General features: G+C 39.1%; 1 protein-coding gene across 37 annotated transcripts in view; it reads left to right on the top strand.

The window, feature by feature from the left end:
* SOX5 (SRY-box transcription factor 5) overlaps positions 1-18,505 on the top strand; it is a 1,100,902-nt gene that overhangs the window by 1,004,665 nt on the left and 77,732 nt on the right. For 35 of the 37 annotated variants that reach the window (XM_070049491.1, XM_051850857.2, XM_070049490.1 and 32 more), the window contains one exon: positions 15,623-15,769. The exons of the other annotated variants lie outside the window; for them this stretch is intronic. In XM_070049491.1, coding sequence (XP_069905592.1) covers positions 15,623-15,769 — 147 coding nt within the window. The remainder of the gene's footprint in view (positions 1-15,622; positions 15,770-18,505) is intronic. 37 annotated transcript variants of the gene reach the window in all.

Below are 18,505 nucleotides of genomic sequence, written 5' to 3'. Positions count from 1 at the left end.
CTGGATTTTAAGTGGAAGAACTGAGACTTGGACCAGACACTTTGCGTTATGGGATACAGTCTTACCACGCAGCTTCACCTGTTGTGAAAAAACACCCACCCTTGAATACATTGTAAACAAGTAAACATGTGGGTAGGTAAATGTAGATTTACAGGCAAGCATTATGGAATAGCAGGTTAAGCTGCCTCTTAGAGTACGTGCATCAAGTATCAGAGTATTGGTTCGTGTCCTGGCTGCTCCTCTTCAAATCCGTCTCCTGCCAGTGCATCTTGGTAGGCAAGGGATGGTGGTCTAAGTACTTGTGCCCCTGCCAACTGTGTGGGAGATCCTGATTGAGTTCTGGACTCTTGGCTATTGGAGGCATTTGGGGAGTAAACCAGCAGATGGAAATATGTTTCTCTCTCTCTTGAATAGATGAAAACATATAAATAAACATTTTAATAAAGATAAAGTCTACTTTCTAAAAATACAAGTGTGTCATAGGTGAGCCAACCCCTCCCAATCAATTCTCTCTGTCATATCTGGATTTCTCTTATCGGAGTATCAATGGAATCATGTCATTCCTTTTCCTGAATGACTGTAGCCTCCCACTGATCTTTCTAGACACCTCAGCTCCCAGCACTGGTGCCTCATGGTTTGCTTCCACTGCCACCTCTGTCATGTTCTCACTCAGCGCAGTTGTTCTCCATTAGTTTTTCCCACTCCATGTGGCTACATAGCTCATCCCTCTGATGTCCCCAAGTATTCATAGCTAAAGGGAATTCTCCCTCGTCTGCCTGCCTGGAACGTAGTTCTTGTTCATGTTCTCTCAAAAGCATTTACTTCTCTGCTTCCATATACATCTTTGTATTTTGTAGTATTTACCACATTGGTGGTTTTACATTTCCTCTTTGTAATTATTTCATTGATTGCTTTCTTACTCTATGGAAGAGTTGTGGAGCTAAGAACCTAGAATGCAAGTAAAGTTTTATAAATCTCAGAATGAATAAAAGCATCAATGATAAAAGACGATGAAAAATATAACAGCTTTCTTTATATTTCATTAGATTCCTCTCTAAGATTCTTGAAATGGCTCAAAAATTAAGTAACTTGAGAAGCAGAAATCTGTGCTGAAACATTTTGTACTTGCTTTGACCAAAAGGAAGAAGACAGATGAAAGATGCAGGGGAAAAAAAATCTTCCTTTTGGAAACATCTCACTTTCTGGTCCTGCTTCCGCAGTAGTAAAGCCACAAGAGCCCAGTCCCTGTCTGAAATGCTCTCCACCTTACCGTCTCCACACCCATCTAACTCTTTGCCTCAGAGCATGCAGACACTGTGGCAGTGTGAAATTGACCAGAAAGGTGTGTTGTAAGACATGGTGGTTAAGAATTGCAGTCTTTTAGGACAGGCATTTGGCACAGAGGTTAGGACACCACTGGGATTCCTGCATCCGTTGTCAGAGTGCCTGGGTTCCAGTCTGGCTCCTCTTTTGAGTCCAGAGGCAGCTGATGATGGTGCAAATACTCAGATGCCTGCCACCCACATGAGAGATCTGGAATGAGTTTCAGGCCCCTAGGTTTGTCTTGCTCAGCCCTGGCTGTTTCAGGCATTTGGGAAGTGAACCAGAGATCTTCCGATTCATATTCATATTCATATTCATATTCATATTCATATCCTCTCTCTCTCTCATTCTCTCTCTCTCTCTTTCCTTTTCTCTCTCTCTCTGAATCTCTGCTTTTCAATTAAATGAAAAGCAAACAATAATAAAAAAAACCAGTAAGAATCACAAACTCTGGAAAAAGCACAAGAACTTGGATTCCAGCCTCAGCGTTTTCTGTTATTTGTGTGACTTTTTGACAATGGTATTTATTTTCCTAGGCCTCAGTGTCCTCTGCCATGAAATAAGAATGCTATCTTCTGATTTTGAGGAGTCTTGGGGAAATGCAGCGTGTGCATGGGATATAGTAAGCATGCTGTGAATTTTTGTGATGATGATGATGATGATAACGATTGCTGCTGTTGCTGCTATTCTGTGTTCACATTTCACCGGAAATTTGTGTATCTTAAATTGGATATTCTATGAGCCAACACCAATACTAATATACAATGCTATTTTTTAAAATTAATAATTTGGAAGACAGGAGAAGGGATGGGGAGACAGAGAGAGAGACAGAGAGACAGAGAGAGAGACAGAGACAGAGAGACAGAGACAGACAGGGTGGGGTAGTGTGCTCCTGTCCACTGGTTCACTATTCAGATGCCTGCCATAGCTGGAGAGGAGTGGGGGAGGCTGACACCAGGAGGAAGGAACTCAATCTGGGACTCCCCCAGGTGTCAGGAGCCCAGTTACATGAGTCATCACTGCTGCCTCCTAGGGTTTCCATTAGCCAGAAGCTGGAGCCGTAAATTGAACCCAGATACTCCAGTATGGAGCGTGGGCAGCCACCCTTGCAGTACTTTCCTCATCCGCCAAGTTTAGAAGGGAAAAAGTGAAGGAAGAAGGTGATCTGCTGTAAAAACTTCTCTCTCTCTTTTTTTTTTTTTTTTTTTTTTTTTTTTAACCAGGCTTGGGTTTTGTCTGTTTTTACTAACAGTGTAAGAAGAAAATAGACCTTAACTGGCTATGTGTTTTCTTCAAGGAGTTCTGTTTTCACTTACGCAGCAAACTCTTTAACCCTTGAGTGGTTTAACCCTTGCTTTGGGAGAGCATTACTGAGTCAGAGTGTAGGGGAAACCCCTTTCTTGTGGTCAGCAGGTAGGCGGATTCAGGAGGGAGGTGAGTTCATCCCATGAAGTTGGAGTTTGAAAGCGCTTTTCCATAGTAATATTATGCTTTCCCATACTAACATGACTCTAATTCCCGTATTGCGTATGAGAAGTTTTTATGACACATTGCACAGAGGAGAACTGTGGTGTTAGATTTCTTTGATACTACTAGTTATTTAACCTTTGGCAAGTTACTAGGCTGGTGTGAGCTTTTCCTCTCTGCGAAACCACACAAAATTGTTATTGGTGATCCCTGAAAATAGCATGCAAGCTTCTATCACAGTGATCAGCCCGTGGTGTTCCCTGAGAAAGTCATGGTGGTTCTTGTACTTCCTCTCGGTGCACCTGTCAAGTATTTTCAAGAGTCCAACAAGAAAACATTCTGCATGTGAAGTTGCCTTTATAACATACAAAACACATGGTATCTGGCTGAATGTGCGCTGACACTCCAGGTCTGTTTCTGTTGTGTTAGAATATTTTTAAGGGTTTGATGCCTATCACCCAATGCCCCAACATGCGTTTTCACAATCTATTGGGAAAAAATGAACAATGATTTCACAATTATGAACTTACCCAGAGAGAAGTGTTTGCTTCAAAAAGTCTTCTGTGATAACTCAGCTTTCCTATCTTAAATGACGAATATTTGGAAACAACAGAATTTTGCCTCCTGGTAAATAAGCCTTTCTCGTCTACTGTTGCTTTGAAAGAAAATTCAGCAGTATTTTTCCCCTAAATTAAGCTAATTGAAGAAAGTAGTATAGTCACTGATATAGAAAGAGATTTTAAGAGCCTTCCAGCCAGTGTTCTCCTTACCTTGCCAAATGGAGATGTATTTACTAGTTGGTGACCTCAGGAATAGATGCAAAGTGTTCATTCTCCCACAGTAATGAACAGCAAGTCTGGAGCGGCATAAAAAGGGTCAATCGAATAGGTCATACTTCATATGGGGAGGCAGATGTTGGAACATATTGTAATGGATTACTGTGCAGTACACGGAGATGGCTTGTGGAGTAGGGAAACGGGAGGGAGTGAAGGAAAGAGAGATAAACTATCAGTTGGTGTTTTCTTGCATGACACAAAATATATCTGGTTCTTTAAGGAACGACTTCAGTTATAAAAGTCAAGATGGTTTTTTTTCTTGCTGTTCAGGATGTATCTGTATTAATGTGTAATGAAATGAAGAAAGCTTTTAAAAATCTAGTACATGCGAAGTGTTTCTTATTTATAGGCTTCAGCAGTGTGACAGAAACAGCATGGGGGCATCATTCCTGTGCGAAGGGTCTTAAGATTTAAGTAACTTCAAATATATCTTTAATTTATTGTAGGATGCCATCTTCACATGCTCGCCGCACCGCACCCCTCATGGATAGCTTCGTGTTCTAAGCGTCACACTGTGGGAGACTGGCTTTGGAATGGAATAATAAGGATTAGCAGTGTAATGATTAATATTTGATAACAGCTTTATGTAAATAACGTTATAGTTTCTGTACATGGGTTCACTGTAGCTTTTTAAAAGTACAACTATATCACGCCCAGAGATGATTTCCTTTTGGATCAACCAGCTTTTCCCAGGAGGTGGGGGGTCATAGTGACAGTGGGATCTGCCTTGGAGCCCCGCCCAGCAATCCCCTGGTCTCCTCAGGCAGGCTTCCAAAGTGGCTCAGCTGTTTTCTCTGAAGGAAGATCATTTCTTTTCCGAAACTGACAGGGTTTCTTTTCCCTTGTAGCGTGTCCTCCCGCCATCTTGAACTTGCCTCTGACAATACGAGCCCACTGCCTGGCCTTTAGGCTTCTTTGTCCACTCAGCTCATTTCTTTGCATGGCCTGACAATGAAACGCCCACTCCTCCTGCATGAACCTGCTTGCTTTTTATAGTTGTGCTCCAGTGACGTCATGGCCATTCACTCTCAAGGCCAAGTTTGCTTGCTGTTTCAGGTGGACATATTTCCTTCTTGCCTCGTGTTTCTGTAGGAATGGTGAACACAGATAAAAGATCCTGAACGTGGTGTGTACCCACACTTGCTCCTCTTGGTGACTCTGGTCCCTGATTCACCCTGATTGCCACTCCTTTCCAGCTAAATTCATCCCCAGGGGGATTCCAGATAGAGTGACAGCTCATTCCTTGTTGCCCTAGGCACCCTCACCAATCACTTTATGACAAGGTCTGTTAGGGAGCTGGTACAGCAGTGGGAGAATTGTTTCCCATCCCCAGACCCCATCTCACTTTCTGGGTTCACCACCAGGAAAGAACTCTAACCAACTACTCGTGTTCATTTTACTCTCACACAAGCTTGAATGGTAGTGTCCGTCATGAGAGCTGCCTGTACCCTGACCTGGTAACCTTCATTTTTCCCAGGAGTCAGCTCAGTGGTTAGCAAAAGTCTTCAACTTTGAGAGGCCTCCCTTGGCTGACCCAGCACTCCGTTCTGAGCATCAAGAGCACTTTGCCCCTGAAAATGCTCACTGTATTTTTCTCTATCAGGATTTTTAAAAAATTAAAAAAAAGTGTTTACACACTCTTGTGTAAGTATATAAAACATTGACTTGAGAAAAGCTGTGTTTATTTGTGTTGCTCTCTTATTATATGTATTATTATGTATTCAATGATAATAGCTATACACTGCTATTAAAGTGATCTTCACACAGTGTCCCTGATACTTTTTATCCTTTAAAATAAAAAGCAAATATATAAAGAAATCTTATAGCTCAATAAGACGGTCCATTTCTTTTAAAAAAGAGCTGAAAATATATTTTATTAAAATGACATAAGAATGGATAATAAGCAAATGAAAATGTGCTCAGTGTCATTAGGGAAATGTAACTCAAAATCACAATGAAATGCTACTTTGTATCAATTTAGAAGAATCATAATTGAAAACACTGACACTGTCAGGTATAGATTAGAATGTAGAGGAACTGGAACTTTTATGCACTGCTATGTCAATGTAAAATGGTTCTGACATTTGGGAAGCACTTGGCAGTTTCTTTAGTTAACATGAACTTATTATATGACTCATCAAATCCAATCGTAGGAATTGGATCACTAAGAGAAATGAAAAGCACTTAATGTATATGTGGGAAATACATAACAAGATTCTTCATAATAACCTAAAATTGCAAACAATTCATTGTCCCTCAACTGGGTAAATAAATCTGATATGGCCATGTAAAGGAATATTCTTAGGCCTTGCAATGAAATGGGCTGCTGATACTACAGCACAGAAAGGCTTCAGAAACACTGTGCTAAGTGAAAGAATCCTTCTTCAATGTCTTCTAGTATTGCCCTAGTAGTTGTGATTTACAAAATAAATCAACCTCAAGCTGGCATAGGGGAAGTAGCAAGAACTTGTTCTTATATTGTAAAAACTGTAAAAGGGGGCCTGCTCCGCGGCTCACTTGGCTAGTCTTCCACCTGTGGCGCCGGCACCCCGGGTTCTAGTCCCAATTGGGGGCACCAGATTCTGTCCTGGTTGCTCCTCTTCCAGTCCAGCTCTCTGCTGTGGCCCCGGAAGGCAGTGGAGGATGGCCCAAGTGCTTGGGCCCTGCACCCGCATGGGAGACCAGGAGGAAGCACCTGTCTCCTGGCTTCAGATCAGTGTGGTGTGTTGGCTGCAGCAGCCACTTGGGGGGGTGAACTAATGGGAAAGGAAGACCTTTATTTCTGTCTCTCTCTCTCTCACTATTTAACTCTGCCTGTCCAAAAAAAAAAAAAAAAAAAAATTGTAAAAGGGGAGAGGAGGTCTCTTTTTAAAAATAATTTCTTACATTATGTATAGAAAAACCATAAATGCTTAATACACATGCGTTCTTGATTGATTTGAACATTTTTAACCTTACAGCTTTGCATGTTACCTTCCTTCTGCCCTGCACAACATGAAATTTACCATTTTGACCATTTTCAAGTAAATGATTGTGACATTAAGTACATTCTCCTTGTTGTGCAGCCATCCCCAGCACCCACTTGTAGAACTTACCTTCCCAAACCAAAGCCGTGTACCCATTAATCAGTCTCTAGATTTCCTCTCTTCCCCCACCTGTGGATGACCATAGAGATATTCAGTCTCGATGAATTTGACTGCTCGAGGTACTTCATGTAAGTGGAATCATCCAGTAGCTGTCATTTTGTGTCTGGGTCATTCACTTAGCGTAGCATCATGTCCTCAAGGGTCATCCAAGTGTCAGAACATCATTCCTTTTTAAGACTGAATAATATACCATTGTTTGTGCCACGTTTTGTTGGTCTGTCCGTCCACTGATAGACATTCTCTCTGCCTTGTGGGTGTTGTGACTAAGAGTGCCGTGAACACTGCTGTTCAGACATCTTTTCCGGCACTTTTTGGTCTATAACCGGAAGTGCCAGCGCTGAGTCATAGTGTGATTGTCAGTGTGTTTTGAGAAAACACTATACTATGTTCCACAGTGGCAGCCACGTTTGACATACCCACCAGCAATGATCAGGGTTCCAGTTGCTCCACCGCCTTGCAAACGTTTGTTGTGTTCTGTTTTGTTGTGTGTGTGTGTGTGTTTTAAATGAAGTCATCCTAATGAGTGTGAGGTGGTGTCTGATGTGCTTCTGATTTGTATCCATATTATTCTGATACAGTGTTGTCAAGGCTGGAGAATGAATATATTTTATTAGTTCATTAGCTTGAGTTATAAATTGTAAATTTTTGTAGACTTGGTACGTATGTTTCTGTTTGCACTTTTGCCCTGGTATTCAGCAAATTTAAGGCCTATCCTGTTTTTCAGGCAGTACACTTGAAAATGCTGACAGTGTTAAGGAAAGTCCATGTTTAAACTCAAGTTGCTCTGATAATTTTCTCTGAAGAAACATTATGAAAAATAATGTGCAAAGCAAATTTATTCGCATTGAAACATGCTGATATGTTTTGAAAGATTTTCTCCAGTACATTAGCTCCTCTTTAAACTCCACATTTAAGTTACATTAAGAAGCTGAAATTAAGCTATAAAGATAACACTTATGGAGCCTTGAAATTGCTTTCTGAATGTTTTCCTCATGAATGCTATTCCCTGTCCCTTCCCTTAAAAACAAAAAAAAGGAGGAAGAAATAAACTCTTTTTCTGAGATTTATTGTATTTATTTAAAAGAGTTAGAGAGAGAGAGAGGGAGAGACAGAAGGAAAGAGATCTTCTATCTGCTGGTTCGCTCCCCAGATTGCCATAGGCGTGGGCAAGGCCAGACCAAAGTCAGGAACCAGGAGCTTCTACCAGGTCTTCCATGTGGATGCAAGGTCCTAAGCACTTGGGCCATCTTTGGCTGCTTTCCCAGGTACATTAGCAAGGAGCTGATCAGAAGTAGAACAGCCAGGACTCAAACCAGTGCCCATATGGGATGCCATTGTCACAGGCAGCCTCTGTATCTGTTACACTGGAACACCAGCCCAAATTAAACTCTGTTTCTATACATCATATCTAACATACAGCCTTTTGGGTTTAATTTAAACTTTAAAAGTACAAACTGAATTATTGTTTAAATGGGATGACAATACATACATTTTTAGATGTCTTAACATTTCTTTTTTTTAAAGATTTATTTATTTACTTGAAAGTCAGAATTACACAGAGAAGGAGAGGCAGAGAGAGAGAAAGAGAGAGAGAGAGAGGGGTCTTCCATCTGCTGGTTCACTCCCCAGATGGCCACAACGACCGGAGCTGCGACAGTCCGAAACCAGGAGCCAGGAGCTTCTTCTGGGTCTCCCATGCGGGTGCAGGGGCCCAAGGGCTTGGGCCATCTTCTACTGCTTTCCCAGGCCATTGCAGAGAGCTGGATTGGAACTGAAGCAGCCGGGATTCGAACCGGCGCCCACATGGGATGCCGGCACTGCAGGTGGCAGCTTTACCTGCTACGCCACAGCGCCGGCCCCAAGTGTCTTAACATTTAACATAGTATTTGTATGTTACCTGTTAATACCTAATTTCCATTCTGGGACTACAAAAAAAAAAAAAAAAACCCTCTTCCATTTCTACATGTATATTTGATCTAGAAGGTATTATTAATCAGAAGGATTTCAGTCCTATAATGTTCTTTTTGAAAACTTAGGTCCATATGTTTACTTAAGGAAAAGTTTAGAAGTGATTACTCTTTTTTTCTTTTTCATTTTAAGGTGAACGTAAACATAGTTCATGTATTTCAGATGTACCGATTTTGGGAGCAGAGTGATGGAAGTGATTACTTTTACTTCTGTGCAGCAACTTGTTGAGAGTGTGACGAGGGACTACAACTTAAACTCTTGGTGTGAACTTAAATAATCTCATTGGTCTCATCTGATTGAATACTAAAAATACTTAAAATTTACTTGTATTTGGTTATAGCATACCTTCCTTTCTCTTTTATAGATAGATTCATATCTGATGATATTTAATTTGGAGAAAATTGACTCTACTCATAAAAAGAAATTTAAACAATTAATTTAGTGAAAACACTATTAAATGGTTGTGTAGTCTCTTGACACATTACATTCAATTAATGGTAATGTTCAAGTTCACAATTATGTGTAGGAATCATTTCATTTTATCATACAGCAGTTAGGAGAGATATTTTTCAGGCACAACATTAATACTGTTTTATTTTCTCTTGAGATGTCTTTATAATCAGCTCACCTATGCAGTGTGATGCAGTTGGTGATCTTGGGAGGAGAAAATAAGTGAGGGTAAGGAGAGACAAGGGAGATGACTCTATTTGCACTGTCTTCACAATAAGAAAGAGACATTTCCATCTCCTAATTCCTGCCTGAGTAGTAGGTCGTTGAATCACACCAGACACTGTCATTTGCTTCCCACATCTTTCTGTAGCATCACGTCTGTGTTGCTGATGAACCCTGAGGACATTACATTAAGTGAAGTAAGCACAGAGAGACAAACACCATGTGAACCTGCTTACATGTGGAATCTTGAAAAATGAATTCACAGAGGTAGAGAGCAGAATGAAGGATGATGGAGGAAATGTTGGTAAACTGAATATAAAAAAGGGAGAAAATTAAGTTTGAAGTAAGAGAAAAAGATGGCAAAGAAGAGCTTCTGCCTAATAACCATCAGAACTCCAACTAAATACCTTTTATTCTGCAAATAATAAATATTTAAGATTCAGCACATGATCAATGTGCATATTCATTTATGAGGAGTAAGGCATTTGTCATTTGTCTTTTCCAAAATATTTAAGAATATTCATATGCCTAATGGCTTGGTTCTCTTGTCTTTTGAAAATACATTAACTTTTTTTATGATAATCATCACCCATTTTTTTCTATTCATATTTCCAAATTGACTTATTATTACTATTTTAATTATAGCTACAGTAAACATAGTAGAATATCTTTTTTCTTATGCTGATAAGATGTTTGAATTCATGCGTCTTTGCTCACAAGTAAATGAAGTGAATGAATGAATGCCAGTTTTGTTAATGTCACTGATGCACCATTTTTTCTAATTCAAATAGTAGAAACATGCCAGGTTCCTTTCAGATTTTAAAAATTTGTTTCTGCCTCATCATTACTATTACTCATATATAAAATATGCACTGAAGATCTGTTTAATAATAATACATTATTTTAAATGATCCATTTTTACCTTAATTCTGCTCTTCCTTGCTTTTAGGATTTTCTGGTAAAACACTGAATAATTAGCATGTAATTCCTGCCTTCAAGGAATTTACTAGGCAGCAAGTAGTTGGAGGCAAGAAATCCTGATGGGTATTTTTGTCCCTGATGCTTTTGGTCCAGATACTCCAGATGGCATTTAGACCCCAAGCTAGAAGCTGGTGAGGGAAGAAATGGTTTAGCAATTGGGAGAAAATGAAACATTAAAGAGAAGTGGCAGGAATTTACTGTCTCTAGGAATTAATGCAGTAGTCTAGTTTGTTCTGTGGAATTTCTCCTTTGCTAGCCCTAAAAATACCTTCTTAAGATGTCTGAGTAAAATCAGTGTCTTCATAGGAAAATACAACTGTAACCAGCATGGTATAAAAAACAAATTGTCCAAATACAGTTAGACAGTTTTCCCCCAAAATGGCTTCAGTTCATTAGGAAAAGATAAAATATACGTTCCTCATCATCACATTACACTTTTTCTTTTTTACCCCCATACTGGACCATTACAGCTCAGCAGAAATAACGCTACCCATGAACTTTGAATCCATTGCCTAGTAGGACTCTGGTACACAGGATCATAAAATATGAGGAAAAAGAGGGCAACATTGTGGCGTAGCAGGTAAAGCCACCGCCTGCAATGCCAGCTTCCCAGATGGGTGCCAGTTTGTGTTCCGGCTGCTCTACTGATCCGGCTCTCTGCCATGGCCTGGGAAGGCAGTGGAAGATGGCCCAAGTGCTTGGGTCCCTGCCATTCAAGTGGGAGACCTGGAAGAAACACCTGGCTCCTGGCTTCAGCCTGGCCCAACCCTGGCTGTTATGGCCATCTGGGGAGTGAACCAGTAGATGAAAGATATCTCCTTCTCTCTCCCTCTCTCTCTAATTCTTTAAAATAAATCCTTTAAAAAATGTGAAAAAAGATACTAAGCTTGCCCAGATGAACACAGTTTGAGCTTACGTTGTTATAGGTGGAGAACGTCATATTTTTCATACTTTAAAAAAATAAAAATGAAAGACCTGGGCTTTTAGCCTTGTTTGGTTAAGATACCTGGGTCCAGCTTCAGGGTGTTTGGGTTTAATCTTTGGCTCCAGCTGCTCACTCCAGCTTCCTCCTGATGCAGACTTTGGGAGGTGGTGACAATGCCTCAATTAGCTGGTTCCTGCCACCCATGTGGGAAACCTGGATGGAGTTCCTGGCTCCTGGGCTTTTGTGGGCATTTGGGGAGCAAAACAGCAGAAGTGGGAAGCAAGCGCTCTTGATCTCTCGCCCTCTCCAATAAATAAGTTAGTTAGTTGGATAGAATATGCTTCTTAAATTGTTGAATGAGGAAATTCATGATTAAATGATTGTAGCATTTTTGCTATCACAATGCAGGGTTCTATAAAATCTTTCTCTGTGAGTTATTTTTTCCTGTTTTCAAAAAATAAAAAAGGAGTTGTGTCTTGGCTGTATAACAGAGATATAATATATTATGATGACTGTATACACAAATAAGATTATATGATAGGTGGGTACTTATCATAAAATGAAGACTTTGTGTAAATTACACTAGTCATCCTCCACCCTCTGTTTCTTTTTGCTTTTCCTCGCTGTTTGTATTCACTGTGGTATGAATTTGAAATCATTTATTCCTTCTTCATCTTCACAGTTCTTTAAACTTAAGTTTACCACTACTAAATTTTGTAACCTCATAGCTGATACTCCTGTCTTATTATCATAGTCAAAAACATAGATACCAGGAGACTGCAGAAAGTTCACAGAAGTGCATAACATGAAAAATGATGCACGGATTTCAATAATTTTTTTGCACCACGATAAATTTGCCTTTTAATTCCATAGTGTATGGACATTCTGAAATACTTTGTACACTCTCATTCAGTGACTTTGTCTTAGCCCCGTATGCAGTGTAAACCCTTAGCATCTATTTCAAGAGCTTCCATAAAGTGAATTCATCCTGTGAACACAGTGCTGTTTCCTCTGTGCAGAGGATACTCTCCAGCTTGGTCACTGCCCTTTCTACCCTCACTGTCCCACACCATCTCATTCATTCCCTTTGCAACAGCTGCTTTATTCCAGGTCCTGTGACTTTGTTTAATAAGTTGTTCTCTCTTACTAGAATCCTTTTTTTTTTTTTTTTCATGCTAAGCTTAGCTACATCTCTCCTATGCAAACATGGCAGACTCATTTTCTCTCTCTCGACACCTTTGAGAGTGGCATATGATGACGGTATACTTATAGTCCCATGGTTATGTGTTTTTCCATTTTGACTTACGGTAGAAACCAGAATTTTGAACTCCGTGAATACAAGAGTCTTCAAAAAATTTGTGGAAAATACATGTTTGATGAAGTTGGTATGGATTTCAAAAAATTAATGCCCCAAAATAAGTTGATTGTTCAATTCTGCTTTCCACGAACTTTGTGAAGTACTGTTACATATAAATATACCTGTGAACACATGAGCACAACAGGAAGACAGGATGTGATCAGCAGATTACCAGGGTAATCAATAAAGGATTGCATCCTAATGTTTTGTGGTCATTTTCTTAAAAAAGATGTTGTCTGAAGATATATGAGAATGGAGAAAGGGAACAGCAATTAGCATGTCATGTTTTAAGTAATACAAAGACTAGAATGGAAGCTGAGGGTTTGGGTAATTTTAGAAATTTCAAATCTCTAATTCATGAATATCAAGGTAAACAATCAGGTTATTTTGCAGTGGCCAAAATACTGTGTGTCTGTGTAGGCTAAGGACATGAGTACTCTTTTTTGGCTTCAGCCTTTTGTGCTTAGTGTGTTTCAATTTGTTATGAATGTTACTTATTCATAAAAGTGTATTTATCATAATATACCTTATATTTGTTTTTTTTTTTTCTGCTGTCTTCCCAAGGAAGATATCAACCAGATTTTTGTTTTATTAAATATGTATGTGGGGTCCAGCACTGTGGCATAGCCAGTTAAGCCACTGCCTTCATTGTTGGTATCCCATAGGGGCACTGGTTCACGTCCCAGCTGCCCCTCTTCCAGTCTAGCTCCCTGCTAATGTCCAGGGAAAAGAAGCAGAAGATGGCCCAAAGGATGTTTGTCAGTGCAAGTGGCCTTGAAATCTTCATGGGCTTTCATGCCCCTTCCTTTTCAATAAGGTCAACCCATAGTTAAGGTGTTTGTAAGACCTCACTTTGTGTACACATCTGTTATTCTTGATTTTGCTTTAAGAGCATGTGATAAACAAACTGTTTTTCATTTCTTGACTTCCTTTGTTTTAAAGTCAATCAGTAAACATTTTAATGGATAAAAAAGTAAGCCTAATAGGTTGAAAAGTTGATTTCAAATAAGACACATACACACACACACACACACACAGAGGGAAAGGGAGGGAAGAAGGTAATATCATTATATTCTTATAATTTTATCTCTGAACTACATTGAAAGGGTTCTCTTTGTGTTAATATCACATTACCATGAAAAAATAAAGTATCAGATGGTACAAAAAAAAAACCCCAAGATGATATTTTGTAAAAATTGTGTGTATGTGTATGTGTGTGTGTGTCTCTTTTGAGAGTTTTTGAGATAACATTTTAAATTCACATTACTATTAAGGGCTTATCCACCTTTATATATATGGCCAGATAAAGATTCATCAGTTTCTTTAAATCTATCTATTGAAATGTCCTACTAACCCGTGAAATGGCAAAATCAAGATCTAACAGTATTGAAATTCCTGCTTTATCTAATCTATACAGATATAAAATGTATTAGATTTTCTAAGAGTTGGGGCCCTTGTTCACTTCTGCAGTGCAATGTATATAAATTTTAGGAACACATATATTGGGCAGAAAATAAAATGTGTTAAAAGAAGATATTTTCTGGTCCTTCTTCCTTGCCTTGAAAAACCAGAAAAATCTGATGTGTTTAGTAGAAAACGAAATGATGGTCATAGTGGGAAATTATGGTCACAATCTTATTGATAACATAAACATACTTCTCTGGTGTTTCAAGTCTTTTTCTGATTACATTACTTTGCATAAAAAGTAAACCATACTTTTTATCATAATATTAATTTCCTGTTTTTGTTTATACTATAGTATCTGGAAATCAAGCAATAGGTGTATGTTTTCATTGTTTATAGGTACTCTCTGCAGTTTTCATTATTTTATTTCAGAGATCTCACTTATCAGCATCTATAGATGATCCTGAAAAATATTATCCTTTGAAATTTTTCTTTTGGGAAAAAAAAGTAAATATAAGCCAGAGAAGTGTTTGACAGTTCTTCTTGAGAACTTTTTCTTTAATATCAGTCACTTCAGTTCTAGCTTGCATAGTGAAAGCCATCCTTGAAACTGCAAGACAAATGGAAAATGGGAAATTGCAATATTTGTATATACCCATTTATGTACACATGCCATATGCATTATGAAACTGAGTCATTTCTTTTTCATCCATTTTTTAGAGGTCACAAAGTGATTAATGAAAATGAAGAGTTTTAATCTAAATGTTGATTGATTATTTAAGTAAAACAGTATCTTTTTTAGAATACTGCATCACTTGAGTTCCTACAGTAAAAGTTTTCCTTTTAATTTATAATTTGGTGAAGAATTTTTATTGGTTTTCTAATAGGAATTATGAAGTGACAGCTTACTTTGGAAGAGTGTGTTGTTGGACAGTGTTCTTTAAAACAGTAATCCTCAAGATAATTTGAGATTTCTTGTGTTTATATCATGAAGTAAAGTGAACTTCTGGCAATCATCCAGTTAACTTTTATCAATGAAGGTTGACTGTCCAGATAAAAAGTTCTTCCAATACTCTCCTTCCATCCTCTCTTAAAGGTATATTTCTATGCAACTAACACTCAGAAAAATTATTCCAGATGCCCTATTGAACAAATCAAACAAAAAAGGTATACAAGGCTTGAACTAATAAGAATAGTAAAAAAATTGTATGAAACAGCATCGTTTTGTAACACACTATATAACTGTAGAGTACAGAAAAAGAGCTCTCGGCCAAATGGCATGGCATACGTGCCTTTCACAGCTTAGGAAAAGAGTAGATATAGACAACTGTTACTTGCTTTGAATCCCGGGGCATACTGAAGCTGAGGTCCATTTTGGTGTGGTAATCGTGAAAGGTGAGGTGGCAACTTCTTTGTTGCAACATCCAGGCTCCTAAATTAAATACCCATAGGAAAAATAGCCCATCTGAATATACTTCCCAAACGGTGCATTTATTTTGTGATTGATAGTCTTTTTCCCCTCATCTCTCTTTTTCTCCTGTAGCAGTTATATGCTGCCCAGCTAGCGGCAATGCAGGTGTCTCCAGGAGGGAAGCTGCCAGGCATACCCCAAGGCAACCTTGGTGCTGCTGTATCTCCTACCAGCATTCACACAGACAAGAGCACAAACAGCCCACCACCCAAAAGCAAGGTACCCTTCCGAAGAAGCTCTTTGTTTTTCCACTTAGTTTTACTTTCCTATGGTGATATTTATTGAATGTCTATTATGTGCCAACAACAAGGCTCAGTTCTGGGTGTACATGGACATAACAGTCTAGTAGAAGGAATGAGTGTGAATGTAGGTTGTACACAGTAGATCTACATACGCACAGTCATTTGTGAATTCATTCAGTCAGCAAACATGCATTGATAGTTGGAGTAAGAAATGCAAGTGACGCAATGATTTTTGAGATTGGTATCCTGTACTCAAGGAGCTTACGAGCTTATCCAGTAGGTGATTATAAAAAGAGCCAAATAGCCATACTGTGACACAAACTAGTAAGTTATATAAGGAGTTACAGGGTAAAATGCTTTGGAAATTATTAAGAAAAAGAGATTATTCAGTGAGAGATCTTGGCATGGATCTCCTGAAGAAGGACAACTGAGATAAACCTTAAAGTACGTGATTCGGACACACTCAGAGTGTTTGTTTTTAAAGTGCCAATGACTGTTGAATGAACACAATGTTAGATCTTGCACTCACATATTGACATTATCGCATAAAGAGAAGAAAGTAATAATAGTGAGAGAAGTAAGTTCAGAAATTTGTTTTAGGAACTAAGGAAACATTTTCCAAGAACTCACGGAAATTGATCACTGGAGATTCAAATAATGTAAGTCTCTTGTCTGCCAGAGAGAGAAACAGAATAATTGATTTGACAGTTGTACTTGTTGCGACCTTACTTTATGGGAAAAAAAAGTAATTATTCATTTATTTGGAAGGCAAATGGCAGAGAGAGAGATCGATCGATCGATCGATCGATGGATCTTCCACCTTCTGGTTTGCTCCCCAGACCAAAGGAAGGATTCCTGAACTGCATTCTAGTCTCCTACCTGGGTGGTACGGGCCTATGTACTTGGACCATCATTGGCTGCTTTCCCAAACACATTTACAGGGAGCTGGACCAGAAGCAGAACAGCCGGTACTCAAACCAGGACTCCAGTGTGGGACGGTGGCATCACAAGTGGCGGTCATCCCCAAGACCTTACTTTTATATTATGTGAATAGATTAAGATTTCTATTAAAGAAGTAAGAAGAGACCATAAAGTATTATTATTTGTTATTATTCCAGGAAATAACCAGAAATAATTTTAGTATATGAGAAAATGTTGGAGCCTTTGTTGTGGCGTAGTGACCAAAGCTGCCACCTGTGACACCAGCATCCCATATAGGTCCAAGTTCATGTTCTGGCTGCTCCATTTCCCATCCGGCTCAGTGCTAATGGCCTGGGAAAAGAAGCAGAAGATGGCCTAAGTACTTGCCCACTTGTCACCCACTTGTGAGACCCCGATGAGCAAGCTGCTAGCTCCTGGTTTTGGCCAGGTTCAGCCCTGGCCATTGAGGCTACTTGGGGAATAAACCAGTGGATGGAAGACATACATCTCTTCCTCTCTCTCTTGTTCATTCCCTCCCTCCCTCCCTCCCTTCCTCCCTCCTCCCTCCTTCCCTCCTTCCCTCTAAATCTGACTTTCAAAGAAATAAACAAATCTTTTAAAAAAAGAAAGAAGTTTAGTAGCAAACTGACACAGTTAATTTAACCCCAGATGACTTTTAAAATTTTTATTTGAGTTACCTAGAAAATTCTTGTTGTCCATTCCATGAATGCCAGGTGGCAGTGTCTGCAGAGTAACAGGGTAACTGCTGAAATACACAGAGCAAAACATAACAAAGTATTTAAAGAGGAAACCTAAGAAGTTAAAAAAATTTTTTTTGGAAGCTGGTGCTATACAAAGGATGTCTTTCACAGTTCTGGAAAGTTGTCTGCCCTATCTTCCCAAAATTCCTAAGACCTTTTCCATATTATTAAGAGAGAAATACAACTGGGAGTATCATTGAACCTGGACAAGGAAAGACGTCAGGCCACAATGCATCAGCAACATGTACAAATACACAGTGAGAAGTATACACAGTCCAGTGACAGCAGGGATTTTACAGATACTACTTGATGATGTGCTACAGCTGTTTGAGCCTTGCGTGTTCTGTACTTGGTGTATATTTAAGGCCTGGTCTGCTTTTCTTTGTCATCATAGCAGCGTGGAAGTTTTACGGGCTTGGTAATAACTGTAACATTTATCAACTTTTTATTATAAAATTTATTTATTTGACAAAATTACAGAGAGAGAAGGAGATTAGAGACCCATCTTCATTCTGCTGGTTCATTCCACACGTGCCTGCAATGGCCAGGGCTGGGCCAGGTCGAAGCCAGGAGCTTCATCAGGTCTTACATGTCAGTGGCAGGGCCTATAATCTTGGACCATCTTCCTCTGGTTTCCCAAGCACAGTAGCAGAGAGCTGGACTGGAAATGGAGTAGCCAGGACTCAAACTGGTACGCGTATGGAATACTGGAGTCATGAGTGGCTTTACCTAGCATGCCACAATGCTGGCTCCAACATTTACATTTAAAGTAGTGATATCTTATTATCTCCATGGCCAGCAGTTTAAATGTATTATGTCCACACGCTAATTTTTAGTAAAATGAATAGCTATAACATCATAGTTGTTGTCACACATAGATACAGCTGGGAGGTCTTATTTGCTGTTTTTTTTCCTCTTGATTTATTAATGATTTTATATCACATTTCAGAATGATGCGTTACATTAGAACAATCCACTTATGATTTTAGGTTAGGCACTACACTTTTAAATGACTACTGAAATATTTTTCG

Source organism: Oryctolagus cuniculus, chromosome 9 (assembly GCF_964237555.1).
Source record: "Oryctolagus cuniculus chromosome 9, mOryCun1.1, whole genome shotgun sequence".
NCBI lineage: Eukaryota > Metazoa > Chordata > Mammalia > Lagomorpha > Leporidae > Oryctolagus > Oryctolagus cuniculus.
Note: the sequence above shows the minus strand (reverse complement) of the source record. Positions and strands in the feature narration are given on the sequence as shown.